The sequence below is a fragment of the Bombyx mandarina genome, chromosome 21 (genome assembly GCF_030267445.1).
Source record: "Bombyx mandarina strain Sakado chromosome 21, ASM3026744v2".
Classification (NCBI taxonomy): domain Eukaryota; kingdom Metazoa; phylum Arthropoda; class Insecta; order Lepidoptera; family Bombycidae; genus Bombyx; species Bombyx mandarina.
The window spans coordinates 4,490,553-4,506,777 of NC_143227.1; the positions used below are offsets into that span (position 1 = coordinate 4,490,553).

General features: G+C 36.9%; 2 protein-coding genes across 2 annotated transcripts; one reads left to right on the top strand and one right to left on the bottom strand.

Annotated features, from left to right (window-relative positions):
* Window positions 1–1,266: 1,266 nt before the first annotated feature.
* Smg5 (Smg5 nonsense mediated mRNA decay factor) lies at window positions 1,267–5,427 on the bottom strand. Its single transcript, XM_028173610.2, has 4 exons — window positions 5,194–5,427; window positions 2,591–4,793; window positions 2,310–2,508; window positions 1,267–2,115 (listed from the first exon to the last, which is right to left on the bottom strand). The coding sequence occupies exons 1-4, from the start codon at window positions 5,265–5,267 to the stop codon at window positions 1,676–1,678; spliced, it is 2,916 nt and encodes a 971-aa protein (XP_028029411.2). The 5' UTR covers window positions 5,268–5,427; the 3' UTR covers window positions 1,267–1,675.
* Window positions 5,428–6,427: 1,000 nt separating this feature from the next.
* LOC114243931 (ubiquitin-like protein 7) lies at window positions 6,428–15,459 on the top strand. The gene is made up of 8 exons (XM_028175588.2): window positions 6,428–6,720; window positions 7,465–7,679; window positions 8,411–8,645; window positions 9,530–9,657; window positions 11,570–11,684; window positions 12,158–12,271; window positions 12,582–12,701; window positions 15,325–15,459. Exons 1-8 carry the CDS (start codon window positions 6,570–6,572, stop codon window positions 15,378–15,380), a joined length of 1,134 nt encoding a protein of 377 aa, XP_028031389.1. The 5' UTR covers window positions 6,428–6,569; the 3' UTR covers window positions 15,381–15,459.
* Window positions 15,460–16,225: the final 766 nt, after the last annotated feature.

Sequence of the window (16,225 nt, forward strand, 5' to 3'; positions counted from 1 at the left end):
CTGCTGTAGCAGAGTACGGGACAGGAGAGATTTCACTCTGCTCCCGTAAGTGAATCGCTTTGAAAACAGCGAAACTGCATTTGAAAAGCTATCGAAAGACAACGCTCCCCTAGATTGGGCATCCGACGATGCGTGAGGTTCCGTGTTAGGTTTCATCATAGTCGGTTACTCTTGGCAGAGCAGTCCTGGTCATGTGGAATCCTTGTTTATTTAGCCGAAGACAACTAGAAGTAGGCCTTTTTTTTTTCCTACGTAAGTTGAGAGCCTTGAAAGGCTATTTCAACGTAACCTTAACTAGTAGGTGAGCTCACTGGGCTTAAACCTGACGACGTTCCTAACACGAACCCTAGCAAGAGCCGTACTTCGCAGAATCTACCACCGGATCGGATACGCGACCCACTGAGAAGATCCGACGAGAAACTCAGTGGGCTGTGTCTGAGGGTTAATTTACTCGTCGAGCCCTTCGTCGCAGGCGACGGGTTCGACGAGAACGATGACCGGTGCTTGAGGTACCTAAAAGCACCGTTAGTGGATCGGGAGGATCCGAAATGACGTGTTTGGGGCGACGTCGACTGCTTCCCATTCTGTCCGCAGGATCGGGAATGTAGTTACCGGCGACCACGATGAGAGGGTTCTCGTGTCGTGCCGCTTTATCGAAGTGGAATGAAGTAGGCCGTCTTGTGGCAGGTAAATCTTGAAGTGATCGACGCTATCCTGTGTTGTCTCGACAGTAACCAATCGCTTGAATGAAGCGTCTATTCATTCAAGCGATTGGTTACTATCGAGCTTGCTTGCTTGAATTTTTTTCTGGTCTGGCCGAGCCTCCTACTGGGTCCCCGCGTCTCGGGGGTTCGCGGGGTATGTGGGACTTGACGATAAGTGTGCTTAGTGCAAGTTTTTTAGCGTTCTCGATAGCGTAACAGTTAGCTCATATTTGTATGGAATGGGATCGTTTGCCTACGTTTGCCGCTAGGGGCGCTGTTCCAACTGCATACAAAATTGGGCTAACTTTTACGCTATCGAGAACGTTAAAAAACTCGCACTAAGCATACTGCAGATGTGGGTTAATGACAGACTCGACTTCCAACAAAAAAAATAACACAGCCTAGCAGGCTATCAATTGCCTACTGTCCTTTACCCCGTTTATAGAACAGTTTTTACACCAAGCATTAATTTTGGAAATGCTGAAAATGAGGTTGGTTACCACGTTTTGGTAATACATATCGCAACAGGCGAAGTTACTCTCGTACAGAAAATAAAAGGCAATTTTATTTTTCAATGACAACGAATTTATTCTAATGAGAAATTAATTTGAATGGTGTTGTAACACACAGGCAATGAAACGGTTGAGTAGTTTGTAATCAATGTGAACTAAAAATGATAATTTTCCCAATCGTATGCTATATGAATACATTATGAATTATGAATTTATGGATGGTTATATAATGTTACACCGATATATAAACATTTATTATTGATACAATACATCAATAGAAAATTTTCCGCGCTACCTTCAATGAAATTATTATTAGTTTTTTTTTTTTTGTATAGTGAATAGTGAGCGTTTTGGACGTGTTCTATCAAAACCTCGCAAGAGCTTTTTGACGTTTTATCGATATCCTCGAAGTCCATTCTTTCCATAGTGATCAAAACCGGTCTCGTGATCGACACGCGTTCACCTCTTTTTACCGTTTTTATGCGATGTCTGTCGCCATTTGCTGTAGAAATCTACGATGTTTTCTACGGAAATGCCGGCCGATTGCGCTGCGCCCATAACACTAAATTCTTTATACTGTTCTTCATCTTCATCAGCATTGCCAACGAGTAGTATAAGGACAGACGAAGACTTCCCTTGTAAAACGTTTTCAGCATCACCGGATCCTTGCGTCTTTTTATCTTCCGCTACGAAATGATTGCAGAACTCTAAAATCTGAATAAAGTTATTAATATGGGCTGGAGCTTTACGGGGATATTTCAAGAGCGGCAGGGGCTTTGACTGGTTCGGACGTTGTGCTCGCAGAAATCTTGAGCCATTTTTTAATTGAAGTTCCAACCAACGGATAGCTTTACGTGCTGTGCTCTGCTCGCGCTTCAAATTGTCCAGTTCTTGTAGCACTGAAATAATGAAGGGGAAATATTACTCATTGCAAAAGGTTTTCCCTTTCATCCTTCATTCTTCAGTTAATTAGCAGAGGTTTAAAGTGACCTCTTACATTTCAAGATAGTGAACAGCAAACTATTGTATTTATTAATAGCAATTACCATCAACTTGAAATTTTCTTCTGGTAAATCAAAAAGACATATCTTACCAACTGTAGGCACCATGAGCACAAAGTTGGTTGTGAGTAGGAGCTGTTTGACACGACGGAGATGTTTGTTAAGAGCTGCGGTGTCAAGTACGAGTAATGCCGGTGCCGCCGACTGTCCGCTGCGTTCCAACTCGCGTACTTGTGATGTCAACCATAGTCGACCAAGGCGCCGTAGTAATCCACTTTCATTCGATTCAGTCTGAAAAATAATGCAAAACCACAACTGTTAGTTTAAAAACAAAAACATTAATGTTAATTCTATGGAAATTTAATATACATACATTTTTCTTTGAATGCCATTCTCTACTTCTTTTATGGTTAATTTTGGTATTCAATTTAGGAGGGTGAATGTTTTTTAGATAAAACAATTTCATGGTCCTGTTAAATCTTATTCTGGGTATAATTTTAGCTATCTGGTTCCCAAAATCTATGAAGTTAAGAATCCTTATTACGTTTTCTTCATAAACAGATAATTTATACTTTTCTAAGATGTGCCATTCAGCAGCATCTTTATCAAATTTACAAATGTTTGTTCCCCGTAAATTTATATCTTCAGGTAAGGGTATTGTCTTATATTCAAGTTTCATTTTCATGACTAAATTTCTAACGTACTTTATTAATTCACAATCTTCTTTAGTCCCCTCATCAGATTTTGTATAGAAATAAAATGTAAAAATATTTAGCAAATCTACAACGCATTGAAACAAGGACTCTCCGCTGTCGCCACATGAAAGAATTAAATCTTTTTCAATCAAAATCCAATCCAACAACAGCTTGATACTGGCCATGAAATTGTTTCCTTGTAAAAAAGTTTTCAATTCTATAGTGTTTACTTTGCTGGTTTGCTGAGATTTTGTTGTATTACAATTCAATAAATTTGATGAATTAAGTGAATTTGTTTCTGTAATCTTTGAGGTGATATCATCATTCAATATTCTATTTGGTTCTACTTTTTCATTAAATTGTTCACTACTTTCATCTTTAGTTTCATCGTTAACTTCATCACAATCGCTAGCTTCACTAAGTGATACAGATTGATCAGAGGAATCTGACAAGTCGCTATATGAATGTTCAATTTCATCTAAATCACTGCTTTCAGTATTAGCATCACTCACGTCAGAACTTTCTGAAGAGGCAATGCGTCGACGGCGACGACATTTCATAAGTGCTTTCTTTGCATGCTTAGCATGACCATTTAGATTGTTTTCTTTTACATTATTTTGTTTCTGCTCCTCCAATTCTTGTTCTGCATTGTGGCCATTGTTCACTGTGCTTTCTATAATTTCTTTATTTTCATCATTATTGTTCTCATATTTTTCTGTTTGTTCATTGTGTGGTTTTGACGATCCATAATTATGAATCTGCCTAGGATTTACAAAACCAATTGAATCCAATTGCTTAAGCAATTTCAACAAAAGTTGAGACAAAAGAGCAAGAGTGAAAGCTTTGCATGCAAAGGCTTTTGTTTCATCAATTTCTGTCATTTTTGAGACTGTGAATAAACAAATCAGAACCATACGATGTATTAGATTTGGATTTAAATAAGATGGAAAATTGGTTTCATGTTCCAAAATTGATAGATAATCATCATAATTTTTATCAATATCAGGAAGTGTGGCTTCATTAAACTCCATGCAAATCTTTAGCTGCTGTGCAATTTTGCTGCAGCGCTGAGGAATATCAGAATCAGATTTGATCAAGTACCATATCTCAATTAATGAAAGAAAATTCACAATTGTATTTTGTATATGTTCAACCTGAGTTAAAGTATCTGATTCATTTATTGTATGGTAAAACTGATCATTTTTCTCAAATATTTTTGTAAGATTACCCATGGCCCCTTCAAAAGGATTTTTAGAATTAAGACAGTGAATATAAAAACATACAGAATCCAAGTTGTAATTTTTTTCAAGATAAAGGTTTCCTAATTGATTATAAGGCATTCCCAATGTAAAGTCAGTATGAGCAGCTTGTAAGTAGTATCGAGCAGCAATTGTTGGTTCAAAGTGATTTGATATTTCCACTGCATAACGACTTAAATCCCCTAAATATATCAAACATGAGTGCAAAGCAGATTTCCCAAAATTTGATAGTTCAACATTACCAGAAGATAGTTGCAACTCATCTTCTTCAGTATTGGGCATATAATCTAACTCCTTGAAATCTACTTTCATTTCATAATGAATTCTATCTAAGAAATGGTGAAAATTACCAATTCCACATTGGATGAGGGTGAACAGGAAATGGTCATGCTCACTATCAGTTCTCAACTTTTTGGCAGTAGATATAGTGTCATAATATACTTTTCTCCATAGTAGTTCAAGTGCTTTCTTGCCGTAATTAATTGGATCTAGAAACAGTAACTTCTCACAATTGTCCCTCAGCTTTTGTCTCTGGACTTCAATGTTAGTAGTAAAGAGGTCTGCCACAAATTTACTTGCAGTCGACATGTCATTGATACGTCTTGCTACATCACTTAAATAGCTGAAATTAGAATATTTTTAATTGATACTGGTATGGCCTGTGCTTAATATTATTTAAATTAAAACGTCGAGTGTATGTTCGATACTTTATTGGCTGAATGATCATTAAATCTGGTCATCTGAATAACACTTTATTGTGAGACTGTGATTATATAAATAAATAAAAACTTGAACTACAATATTCGATATGACGTAATATCAATAATAATAACATTAATTCACATACTTAAATGTTGAGGAATAATACAATCACGTACTCTTTAGCATAGCTACGTAATTGTTTAGACATATTCTAGTTTTATTTTCTATAGGAGCGTATGTTAGAATTCATTTAATGTAACTACGTTGTAAATCATTAACTTATTCTCAATAAGTTTATGTGTAACAACATTTTTGCTTACCGATAAAGTTTCTTGGCACGTTCATTGCGCTCCGCAATTTTGGCCTCTGATAAATCGAGACATCCGTTCTTCATTTTCAAGTCATTTTATCGTCTGACCAAAATGTTGATTTAAAAAAGAAAGTTCCTTTAACTTCAATGTGTTACTATATTAAATATGCCAACGAAAAACATTTCGTTATTATCATTTTCCTTGCATGGACATATCCGTCATTTTCATTACAGAATATATTTTACATAGGATATACAAAATATCTCTCAAATATTGAGTGTATTATCTATGCAAAATAACTACTATCTGACCTTTATGGACGTTTTGGCGGGAACGCGAGGAGTGAAGTTGTGTGATTTGTTTTATTTTGTCTATTTAGTGTTTTTTCAGGTTTAAATGTGTAATAACGGTGATTTATTAACTGTTTAATATCTGTAAAAGTGCACAAATGTGGGAAAATGAAACAAAGCCGCTGGACGTCACTTCTCGGGATCCTCCAAAAAGTCCAATGAAAAAGTTTCAGTAGATGACCACCATTTTACTGAGATTATATTTCATTTCATTTAATTTCATCCCAGTTGATTAATGTCTCAAATTAATCATCTTTATTTCATTTCACTCCATAATAACATTTTTCTTAAAAATATGAATATAAATTAAAATAAGACATGACCTATGACGTCTTAGTTACGAGGTCATAAAATCCATTAAAAAAAATCTGACCTTTAAGACTTTTTGGCAGGAACGCGGGGAGTGAAGTTGTGTGATTTGTTTTATTTTGTCTAGAGAGAGAGAGAGAATTCTTTATTGTACACCAAAAAACAAATAAACAGTGCGATACATTAAACACAAAAAAGTACAATTGGCTAGTTAGTATTTCTTCAGATTTAAATGTGTATTAACGGTGGTTTATTAACTTATTTAGTATCTGCGAAAGTGCACAAATGTGGGAAAATGAAACAAAGCCACTGAACGTAACTTCTTGGCATCTTCCAAAAAGTCCACTGAAAAAGTCTCAGTAAATGACCACCATTTTACTGAAATTATACTTCATCCCATATCATCTCATCTCATCTCATGTCATTTCATTTCGTTTTCATTTCACTTCATGCCATGTTTCATAATAATCAACTTTCTTTTCATTTCATAATATTATTTTCATATAAAAAAGTTACGTATCATTAAAATTAAAATAAGGCTTGACCTAAAGGTCTTAGCTACCAGGTCATAAAATCAAAATATAAATAATGATAATACATACCTGTCACTTAAGTGAAAATTGTGAAAAATAATGCTTTCTGCAAGTCACTAAAATAATTTTTTTTAGAATTTATTGCTTCTTTAATTATCTATAGGGTCATATTAAAAGGCAGTCTCAACAAGAAATGGATAACCAGCCATGCATATTTTTGGGTATAAAAGTGAAACCTGGACCAATAGAACGTCACAAATTAGAGAATTTTGGACTCGAGAATACAGTAGATTCTCTTAGAACTGAGGCTGAAAAGCGATCCAACGTACCATCATCGTCATTAGGTACGTTCTTGTATAAATCGTAAAATGTATTAAAAGCCTCGAAAAAATTGAATTAGACAAAGAATCACAATAGAGTGGATATACAACACTACATATCTAGATTTTCAATATTTCCATTTTCATGGCTTCGACTGATACGGATTAAACTATCAAATAAACTAAAAATTGGGTACTTACGTATTAACGCCACTGCGGCAAAAATTTAATGGTTAGCAAGTGTGGACAACTCGAAAAATATGGAAAAGCGAATCAGAGTACCCCACTTTCCACCTGGTCTTGTCTGTCCTACCCCTAGAGTGTATATAAAAAACCGGAGGCGCGGAGGGAGAGCAGTCCTCGCCCGCTGTGACGGAGCATGAGTGACCGTGCTTCGGCACGCAAAGGCGGAAGGGCTGCTCTTCCCGCAGCGCCGGAGATAAGGCGGATTCAAACTAAAGCTCCATTTGAGTTTGACTAAATAATGCAATTTTAATAAAAAAAAATTACCGTGGATGTCTTCATAACCATGGGGTTCCGCGGGGTGGGAATGGTGCAGGGAGTAAACCCTTACCCCCTCCCTCCCCCCACCCCCACCCTGACCCAAAATCGACAGACCATAAAGGAAAGTTTAACTGAATTTTTGCAGCTATAATATTTAAGTACACCCCCAATTAATATCCCTGTAATAAATAAGTCAAAATGTTCAGAAACAATCTTTACAGTCACTAATTATCTTGATGTAAAACATTTTTTTAATACCAACAGAATTAATTCACCACGGAAAAATCTTAAAAGACAAGGCAACACTTCAAGAATGTGGAGTCAAGTCTGGTGAAATGGTGCATGTTGTGAAAAAGAAGACTACCACTGCCAGTGCAGCACCTCCAACTTACACTGATGCTGAGCTGCAGCAGTTAAATGCATCACTGAGAACTCTTGGATGTACACCAAATGCACCAGGTTGGACTAGAGCTATGCAGGTCATTACACCATTCATATTGTCATTTTGTATTTATTTAAATGAGTGGAGAAGCTATCAGCTCACCTGGATTTCGCACTGTAGTTTCGGGAGACTGTGCCACAACTTGACCTGTTGCCTCCTGCTTTGATTTATAAGGTTAAAGTGTCAATTGTAATTTGAAATGGCTGTCACTGGGAAATTGCATGAAATTCTCTGTTTGTTGTTCTATGCTGTACTTTGGTTGAATGGGTTTGCGGAGGGACTTCGGTTCCCTCTGTATTTTATACCGTATGTTCCATGGGGAGTGCTCTGAGGAATTGTTCGAGATGATACCAGCATCTCGTTTTTACCATCGCACCGCCCGCCACCGGAGTAGAGTTCATCCATACAACCTGGAGCCACTGCAGTCATCCACAGTGCGTTTCCAGAGATCTTTTTTGCCACGTACCATCCGGCTATGGAATGAGCTCCCCTCCACGGTGTTTCCCGAGCGCTATGACATGTCCTTCTTCAAACGAGGCTTGTGGAGAGTATTAAGCGGTAGGCAGCGGCTTGGCTCTGCGCCTGGCATTGCTGAAGTCCATGGGCGACGGTAACCACTCACCATCGGGTGGGCCGTATGCCCGTCTGCCTACAAAGGCAATAAAAAAAAAATAAAAAAAAAATGTCCACCAATTGAATTTCCAGATTGCTTATCACTATATTTAAATGTAAAAAAGATTATTTTTAAATAAAGTCCTATATTTGCAGCTCTTAAATGATGACTCTGTTATGGCTGAGATCATAGAACAGGCCCCATCACTAGGAGAGGATTGTGTAGCTCTTTCAATATTGCACGAGGTTGAGTTATTGGCAGCTCTAGGTGCCAATCTACAAACAATGAGGCGGGGTGCCACAGCCCATCCAGAATTGCCCATAGCATTGAGACACCTCACAAATCTTGTTAGATCACGCTCTTCAACCGGATCTACTCCTGGTGATACTGGTAAGACTATTTAGGGACCAAACAAAACTGCACATCAGCTCCAACATATGAATAGAATATATTCTTTAGATATTATTATCTTCTAATATACAATAGACAAATGAAGTAAATCAACTTATTTATATTATTCTACCAAAATAAATAGAAATGAATGTATATGCATCTTTGTCCTCTATCCACTGTCAAACTGCCTAACAGATGGCCTTGGTTGCTGATTGATGTTGGTACCTCTAGAGATGTTTTGATATACTGTCTTATTAAAAGAGGGGTACATCATGTTTCAGTAGTCTAGAATATGTACTTACTTTTATTCATATTTTGTTATTAGATCTTTTCCCAGATATAATAGGACTACAATATTAACATTTCGTTAAGTCGTAAGTTTAAGTCGTCGTGGCCCAACGGATAAGACGTCTGGTGCACTCGTGTTGAGCGATGCGCCGGTGTTCGAATCTCAGGCGGGTACAAATTTTTCTAATGAAATACGTACTTAACAAATGTTCACGATTGACTTCCACGGTGAAGGAATAGCATCGTGTAATAAAAATCAAACCCGCAAAATTATAATTTGCGTAATTACTGGTGGTAGGACCTCTTGTGAGTCCGCGCGGGTGGGTACCACCGCCCTGCCTATTTCTGCCGTGAAGCAGTAATGCGTTTCGGTTTGAAGGGTGGGGCAGCCGTTGTAACTATACTGAGACCTTAGAAATTATCTCAAGGTGGGCGGCGCATTTACGTTGTAGATGTCTATGGGCTCCAGTAACCACTTAACACCAGGTGGGCTGTGAGCTCGTCCACCCGTCTAAGAAATAAAAAAAAATAAAAAAAAACTTGTCTTGATACACCAATCCATCACAGATAACACAGTTAACTTACACTTTCAGCACCCACATCTGGATTTGCATATTCATTGGAGGCTTTGTCTGAAGATGAAGATGGTGAAGATGAGGAGACTGATGAAAATGGTGAAAGAAACCAAATAACTCAAGAACAGTTAGCAGCAGCATTGCAGGTGAGAGACTGTGAGACAAGACTTAAAGGTCCCTTAAGAACATTAATTATATTTCTCTGTCATCAATGCACCGCTTTGCTTCATTACTTTCTATGACAAGAGAGAGCTTTCTATTTTTCCCTACCTTTAATGTAATAGCGCATGATGTTAGATCTTGATGTTTACCTGTTACAACACTCTGATAATGAAACATAAAGGGCTGCATCTTTTCTTCTAAATTTTGTGACATAATCAATTCCTCCAAATTGTCAGAGGGCTTTCGTGATAAATTACTAACAGTCGAATGGCAGTTCATCACTTTGAGCTTCTTGAGGATTTAAATATACAGGGATTCATGAAATTCCTAATAAGGGCGTGTAAATATTATTTTACTCACATAAACATGAACAAGCATTATTTATCTAATGTGATTCATATTTAAGTGGTAGGAGTGGGTAATATCGGTTTTGCCGCGTATCGAATCGTATCTATATATCGAGGATCAATATCGGATATTGAATCTATATATTTTCTGAATCTATATATTGATGGATGCTAGTAGATTTTCTCGATTCATGATATTTGAGATTTGAAACGATACGCTGATATAATATCGTAGTAGATATAGATTTAAGTCAACGTTATACGGTTGGTTTTCTGATATCAATTTATAATATGATCTTAAAGTAATAAAAAGAACATGAAAATAAAAATATCAAAAAAACTTTCCTTCATGCTTTTACCAGGCTTAGGACTGGCTACATTATTTTCAGTTTTTAGTATTTTGTGTCTTAATTTAAAATTACAAAATATACCAAAAGAGTGTAGATTTCAAAAGTTTAATACAAACACAAGAAATAAACTGAATTATTTGGATTCAACTAAAAATAGAAAAATGTGTACTTTAAAAATCAAACACAAAAAACTTTTAAGTATTTATAAACACTTGTCCAAAAATTCTAGTTCAAGGTCAAAGAGCGTGAAATTAAATTCAACGATGCAAATAGGCTATACTGCATTCAAGTTAGGGTCGAAAGTTGAAACTTCTTTCCTTAATTGTATCCTGCTGATACGCTAAGAATAATCTACAGACATATGGACTTAAATATAAGGTTTACAATTGTATGGATAATGCCTGTTTCTGTTTCATTCATCACATGATATCCCTATCGTGCGCTCACTCACTCTGGCCGATTCGACACGAATCAAACGAATATTGCTGATATTCACGAATCGGTACGATATGCCGATGCGCATCACATCGAGCAATATCGTGTATCGGCTGATATCGAAATATAGATTTCGATTCACGAATCGGTACGATATGGCGATGCATCACATCGAGCAATATCGTGTATCGGCTGATATCGAAATATAGATTTCGATTCACGAATCTGTACGATATGGCGATGCATCACATCGAGCAATATCGTGTATCGGCTGATATCGAAATATAGATTTCGATTCACGAATCTGTACGATATGGCGATGCATCACATCGAGCAATATCGTGTATCGGCTGATATCGAAATATAGATTTCGATTCACGAATCTGTACGATATGGCGATGCATCACATCGAGCAATATCGTGTATCGGCTGATATCGAAATATAGATTTCGATTCACGAATCTGTACGATATGGCGATGCATCACATCGAGCAATATCGTGTATCGGCTGATATCGAAATATAGATTTCGATTCACGAATCTGTACGATATGGCGATGCATCACATCGAGCAATATCGTGTATCGGCTGATATCGATATATAGATTTCGTGCGGGGCGATATCGGATTCAACGATATTGCTACGATATATAGATATTGAATCTATATATGATTTATATCACCCACTCCTATTAAGTGGCAAGATCTTGGAGGAATTAAGTAACTTTTATTAAGTAATAGTATGTAAGTTATGGGTTGTGGTAGGCGGCCACGGAAGCCGTGTCGACTCCGCGGAGCGGCGGCGGCAGTCACGAGAGCCTGCTGCGGTTGCTGCATGCCGGCGACTCCTCCCGACCGCACTCCTCCACGCAGACCTCAGGTACACACTTTTGAATACTATTCATAGTAGATTGAGCGAACCAGTTCTAATTTAATTGTTATATTAATAAGTCTCATTATCCCCTAAAATAATTTCATAATGTTGACAATTCATTTTGGTATTTAAATTATTCAGAAGTTTGTCTTAAATAATGAGTATGATGGCAAAAAATATATATAAATAAGAAAGCCAGCTGTGTTCCTTCTTCCATGTGTTCTTTGAATTGGTGGTAGAGTTCATTTTGACTTTCAACAAGAATGCTGAAATAACACTTATGTTATTATTATTATTTATTACATTTACTTTGTAGATGTCTATGGGCTCCAAGAACCACTTAACACCAGGCGGGCTGTGAGCTCGTCCGCCCATCTAAGCAATAAAAAAATTAAATAAAAATAAAACACCCGAATTCAAAATGATCTTTTATTATTTTCATACATATTTAACACTTGTAATACTAATATCACTTACAGGCCCCAGTCGTTCGGTTATCACTCCGGAAATGTTCAGTGAAGCTATTTCAGAAGCCATAAACAGATCCAGCAATAGACAAAGTGATGGAACACCTATGGAACAAAGTACTGCAGGTATTCATTCAGCATTCTAGTTTTGTTTAATAGTATCAGTTGAATATTCGGCTACTGTAGTCAGAGTAGTCAGAGGTTTAAATTTTTTTAGAATTTCAAATAAAAAAAAAATTAATTGATAAAATTGCTTAAGCGTGACATGGTCTCATGTAGCTACCAGACAGACTCATGGAAATAATGCAAATACCATAACCACGTTTTGTAGACATTGTTGTTCAATACTATTGCTGACTTTGACAATAACAACGATTCTAGTTACGGTACATTTGTTAAATGTAATACAACGTTCAAATTATAATTTTAATTGTAGCATCTTCATCTCAAAGTCCCGGAGGAAGGGAAGATAATTTTACAACACAATTGAACCACATGCATGAAATGGGTCTACTGGACGACGCCCTAAATGTTCGCGCCCTACTAATATGCTCCGGTAAATATGTTGCATGAACTGTCTCTGCTGAGTTAAATTTTTTTTATTGCTACTGTAAGCATACGAGCATACGGCCCACCTGATGGTGAGTGGTTACCCTCGCCCATGGACTTCAGCAATGCCAGGGGCAGAGCCAAGCCGCTGCCTACCGCCAATTATGACTTTCAAAGGTTGTTTTTTTTTTTTTTTTTATTGCTTAGAAGTGTGTACGAGCTCACAGCCCACCTGATGTTACGTGGTTACTGGAGCCCATAGACATCTATAACGTAAATGCGCCACACACCTTGAGATATAGTTCTAAGGTCTCAGTATAGTCACAAGGGCTTCCCCACCCTTCAAACCGAAACGCATTACTGCTTCACGGCAGAAATAGGCGGGGCGGTGGTACCTACCCGTGCGGACTCACAAGAGGTCCTACCACCAGTAATAAGCAGAGCTCTTGGGCCAACCATGGGTGATCAGCCTCATTCACTGACCTTTCAATTACAAATATTAATTGAGGATAATAAACAATTAAAAGGGACACTTATTTTTGAAGCCGCAGCGTCAATATAAGACAATACTGCCATAATTGAAACAGAAATTCACAATGTCATATGACCGGGTAATGAAAATCACCCCAGAATTCTCTATCGTAGTATTCGTTTGGGTTATCGTGCCGGGACTGCTTCTCATTTATACAGGGTCTTGCAGTGCCATCGGTCGGAACTTTAGCTGATCTTAATATTTTGTCTTCGAAGTTTATTAGACACTGGTAAATGACGAGGGCAAATCAAATGAATCAATTGCAACTTTAAGCTTTCCAATGATATATGTATTACAGAACATAGCATCATTCACATCTGCATATAGTTTTCCATGTACATTATCAAATGCGAATTACTATGAGTGACCACTTTTATAGTTCACAATGTAATTTATTCACGTCCACGTCGCTTCGACCCTTCGAGTGTAAGGGCACTCACGACAGCGGGGCACGTGTGCAGGCAACCCCCTTTCTGCTTATCTCAAAATGAAGCTGCTTGCATCAGCGTACATCTTGAAGACAATTTAAAATTATAATCGCTGAAGTTTTCAAAAAGGCAGTCTTTTCTTAATATCATCACACACACATTCATACTTTCATGAATTAATTAATCATGCGATATTTTCCTAAATTCATTCAATTTTTTAGTCGATTGTAGGTTTCTGTAATCGACAACCTATTACGGCATATCTAATAGGTTGGGGAAAAAGTTTCTTCGCATTTTTTAAGAAAATTCACAACATTTTTTAATATAGTTTATTTACATTTAACTAAAGTATGTAGGTACCATTTTGTTCGATAACTTTTTGCCATCTTGTAGGTAGGGACATAATCTCATTGCTATAGAAATTTTGGGGCTTCTGATCAAAATACCGCGACAATTGGTTTTGGTAGTTCTCTCGTGATGTTAACCTGACACTGCCTAAAGAATTTTGAAAAGACCGAAACAGGTGGAAATCTGAAGGTGCAAGGTCAGGACTATACGGCGGATGCATTAACACCTCCCAGCCAAGCTCTCTTAATTTTTGCTGAGTGGCTAAAGATGTGTGAGGTCTAGCGTTATCATGATGAAAAACCACATCCCTTCTGTTGATTAATTTCGGCCACTTTCTCTCAACTTCTTGCTTTAATCTCATCAGTTGTTCGCAGTAGAGTTCCTGCCTGGTGGTAACAGCTCATAATGAATAATGCCCCTCCAATCCCGCCACACACACAGCACTTTGTTGCGAGTTAACCCGGGTTTCGCCACAGTCTGTGAAGCCTGATTGGCCTTTGACCACGACCTTTTTCGCACGTTCTTGTCGTACGTGATTCACTTTTCATCACCAGTTAACAGCTTCTTCTAAAATGGTTCGGTTTCATTATGTCGTAATAAAGAATCACAAATGAGTACACGGCTCATTAGGTTTCTTTCAGTGACCTCGTGAGGTATCCAAATATCGAGCTTTTTTGTGTACCCAGTTTTTTTTCAAATGAGCCAAAACTGTTTTGTGGCCAATTCCCAGTTCTTCAGCTACGTCGTAACTACTGATATGCCGATCTTGCTCCACTTTTTCAAAATGGCATCCATTTTATCCGTAATAGGGCGACCAGAGCGACGTGCATCTTTGACATCAAAATTTCCGGATTGAAAACGCTTAAACCAAATTTGTGCTAGTCCCACAGACACTGCACTAGGTCCATAAGCATCGCAAATTTTTTTCGCGGCTTGCGTTGCATCCTTACCTTTATTGTAGTAAAATTTTAAAATGTATGGAATTTCTTCATTAGATTCACTCATCTTGACAGTACGAAAAATAAATAAAAATCACATATTTTTCCTAATTTGAATTTAGAATTATCTTCTTTAAAATTTAAACTTTTAATTATACCAAAACCAGCCAGATACAAACAGTATATCCAAAGAGATTTTATTACAAGTTCATACATACTATAACGCGAAAAGACTTTTTCCCCAACCTATTATTTCTACATGTAACTATTTCATTTAGGCCCAAAATTTCCAGTCCCGTTTTGGGGTTTTGCCCGTTGCCATGAGATTCTAATAACTTTGAAATATACCCTATATATTCGAAACTTGCAATAATTTGATTTCAGGTGACGTGAATGCAGCTATAAATTTAGTTTTTAGTGGCGCCATCGGAGATGAATAATCTTCAAGGGAAACAATTGTTCTGAAATATCTACATAATTAAACATATATTGTTCTGGAAAGATAAACATTAATGAATTGATTTTGTATTATTGTAACTATTACCTTATTATTAACCTTCATACATACATTTTTACAAAATAACTAGCTGACCCGGCAAACGTTGTGTTGCCTTAAATAAGATAAGATTTCTAGGGAAATTCTAATGTAGAAAAAAAAACCTCATTCAACCACATAATACCTCATTGTAACAAAAAAAAAATATCTAAAAATAAATGTTTGGGGTGGACAAACCCTTCACTTAGGGGTATGAAAAATAGATAGTAGCCGATTCTCAGACCTACTGAACATACTATTGATACACAAATAAAACCAAAAAACATGGCTGAAAAATGAATAGTGAGTAAGACAGGAGACCGGCTTCGTCCTCACCCCTACTACGTGATGTTTGCTGGATGAGTGGTGACACCTGGCGGGGATAACTGATCGATTGATAGTTGATCAGTAGTCGACCGAAAAAATCATAATTAAAGAAACTTGAAATTATAAACTCTGAATAAGAACTTATCGTACTACAATTATAATATTTGATTGCCATCTTACAACCTTATTGCGGATCTGTGCATAAAATAAAATAAATAAAAATCGGGATGGAAAAATAGGGGTTGATCGTATAAGAGTGAAAATTGAGAGTAATATGATTTTTTTTATTTAAGTCATGACAAAATAAATAAAAAATTCTTGCCAAAAAAATTAAGGATTTTAATTAACTAATAAAAAATAAGGGTTGATCGTAGAGGGGTGAAAATTTAGGGTTGTATGTATTTTTGTATGCTGTATCATAAA

Excerpts from the sequence above, each read along its gene's own strand:
- Smg5 (XM_028173610.2), bottom strand. The coding sequence starts at position 5,267 with ATGAAGAACGGATGTCTCGATTTATCAGAGGCCAAAATTGCGGAGCGC. Across the intron at positions 4,794-5,193 it reads CGTGCCAAGAAACTTTATCG|CTATTTAAGTGATGTAGCAA; the intron begins GTAAGCAAAAAT and ends TTCTAATTTCAG. Across the intron at positions 2,116-2,309 it reads GCTCATGGTGCCTACAGTTG|TGCTACAAGAACTGGACAAT; the intron begins GTAAGATATGTC and ends TCATTATTTCAG.
- LOC114243931 (XM_028175588.2), top strand. The coding sequence starts at position 6,570 with ATGGATAACCAGCCATGCATATTTTTGGGTATAAAAGTGAAACCTGGA. Across the intron at positions 7,680-8,410 it reads GTTGGACTAGAGCTATGCAG|CTCTTAAATGATGACTCTGT; the intron begins GTCATTACACCA and ends CTATATTTGCAG. Across the intron at positions 12,702-15,324 it reads CGCCCTACTAATATGCTCCG|GTGACGTGAATGCAGCTATA; the intron begins GTAAATATGTTG and ends ATTTGATTTCAG.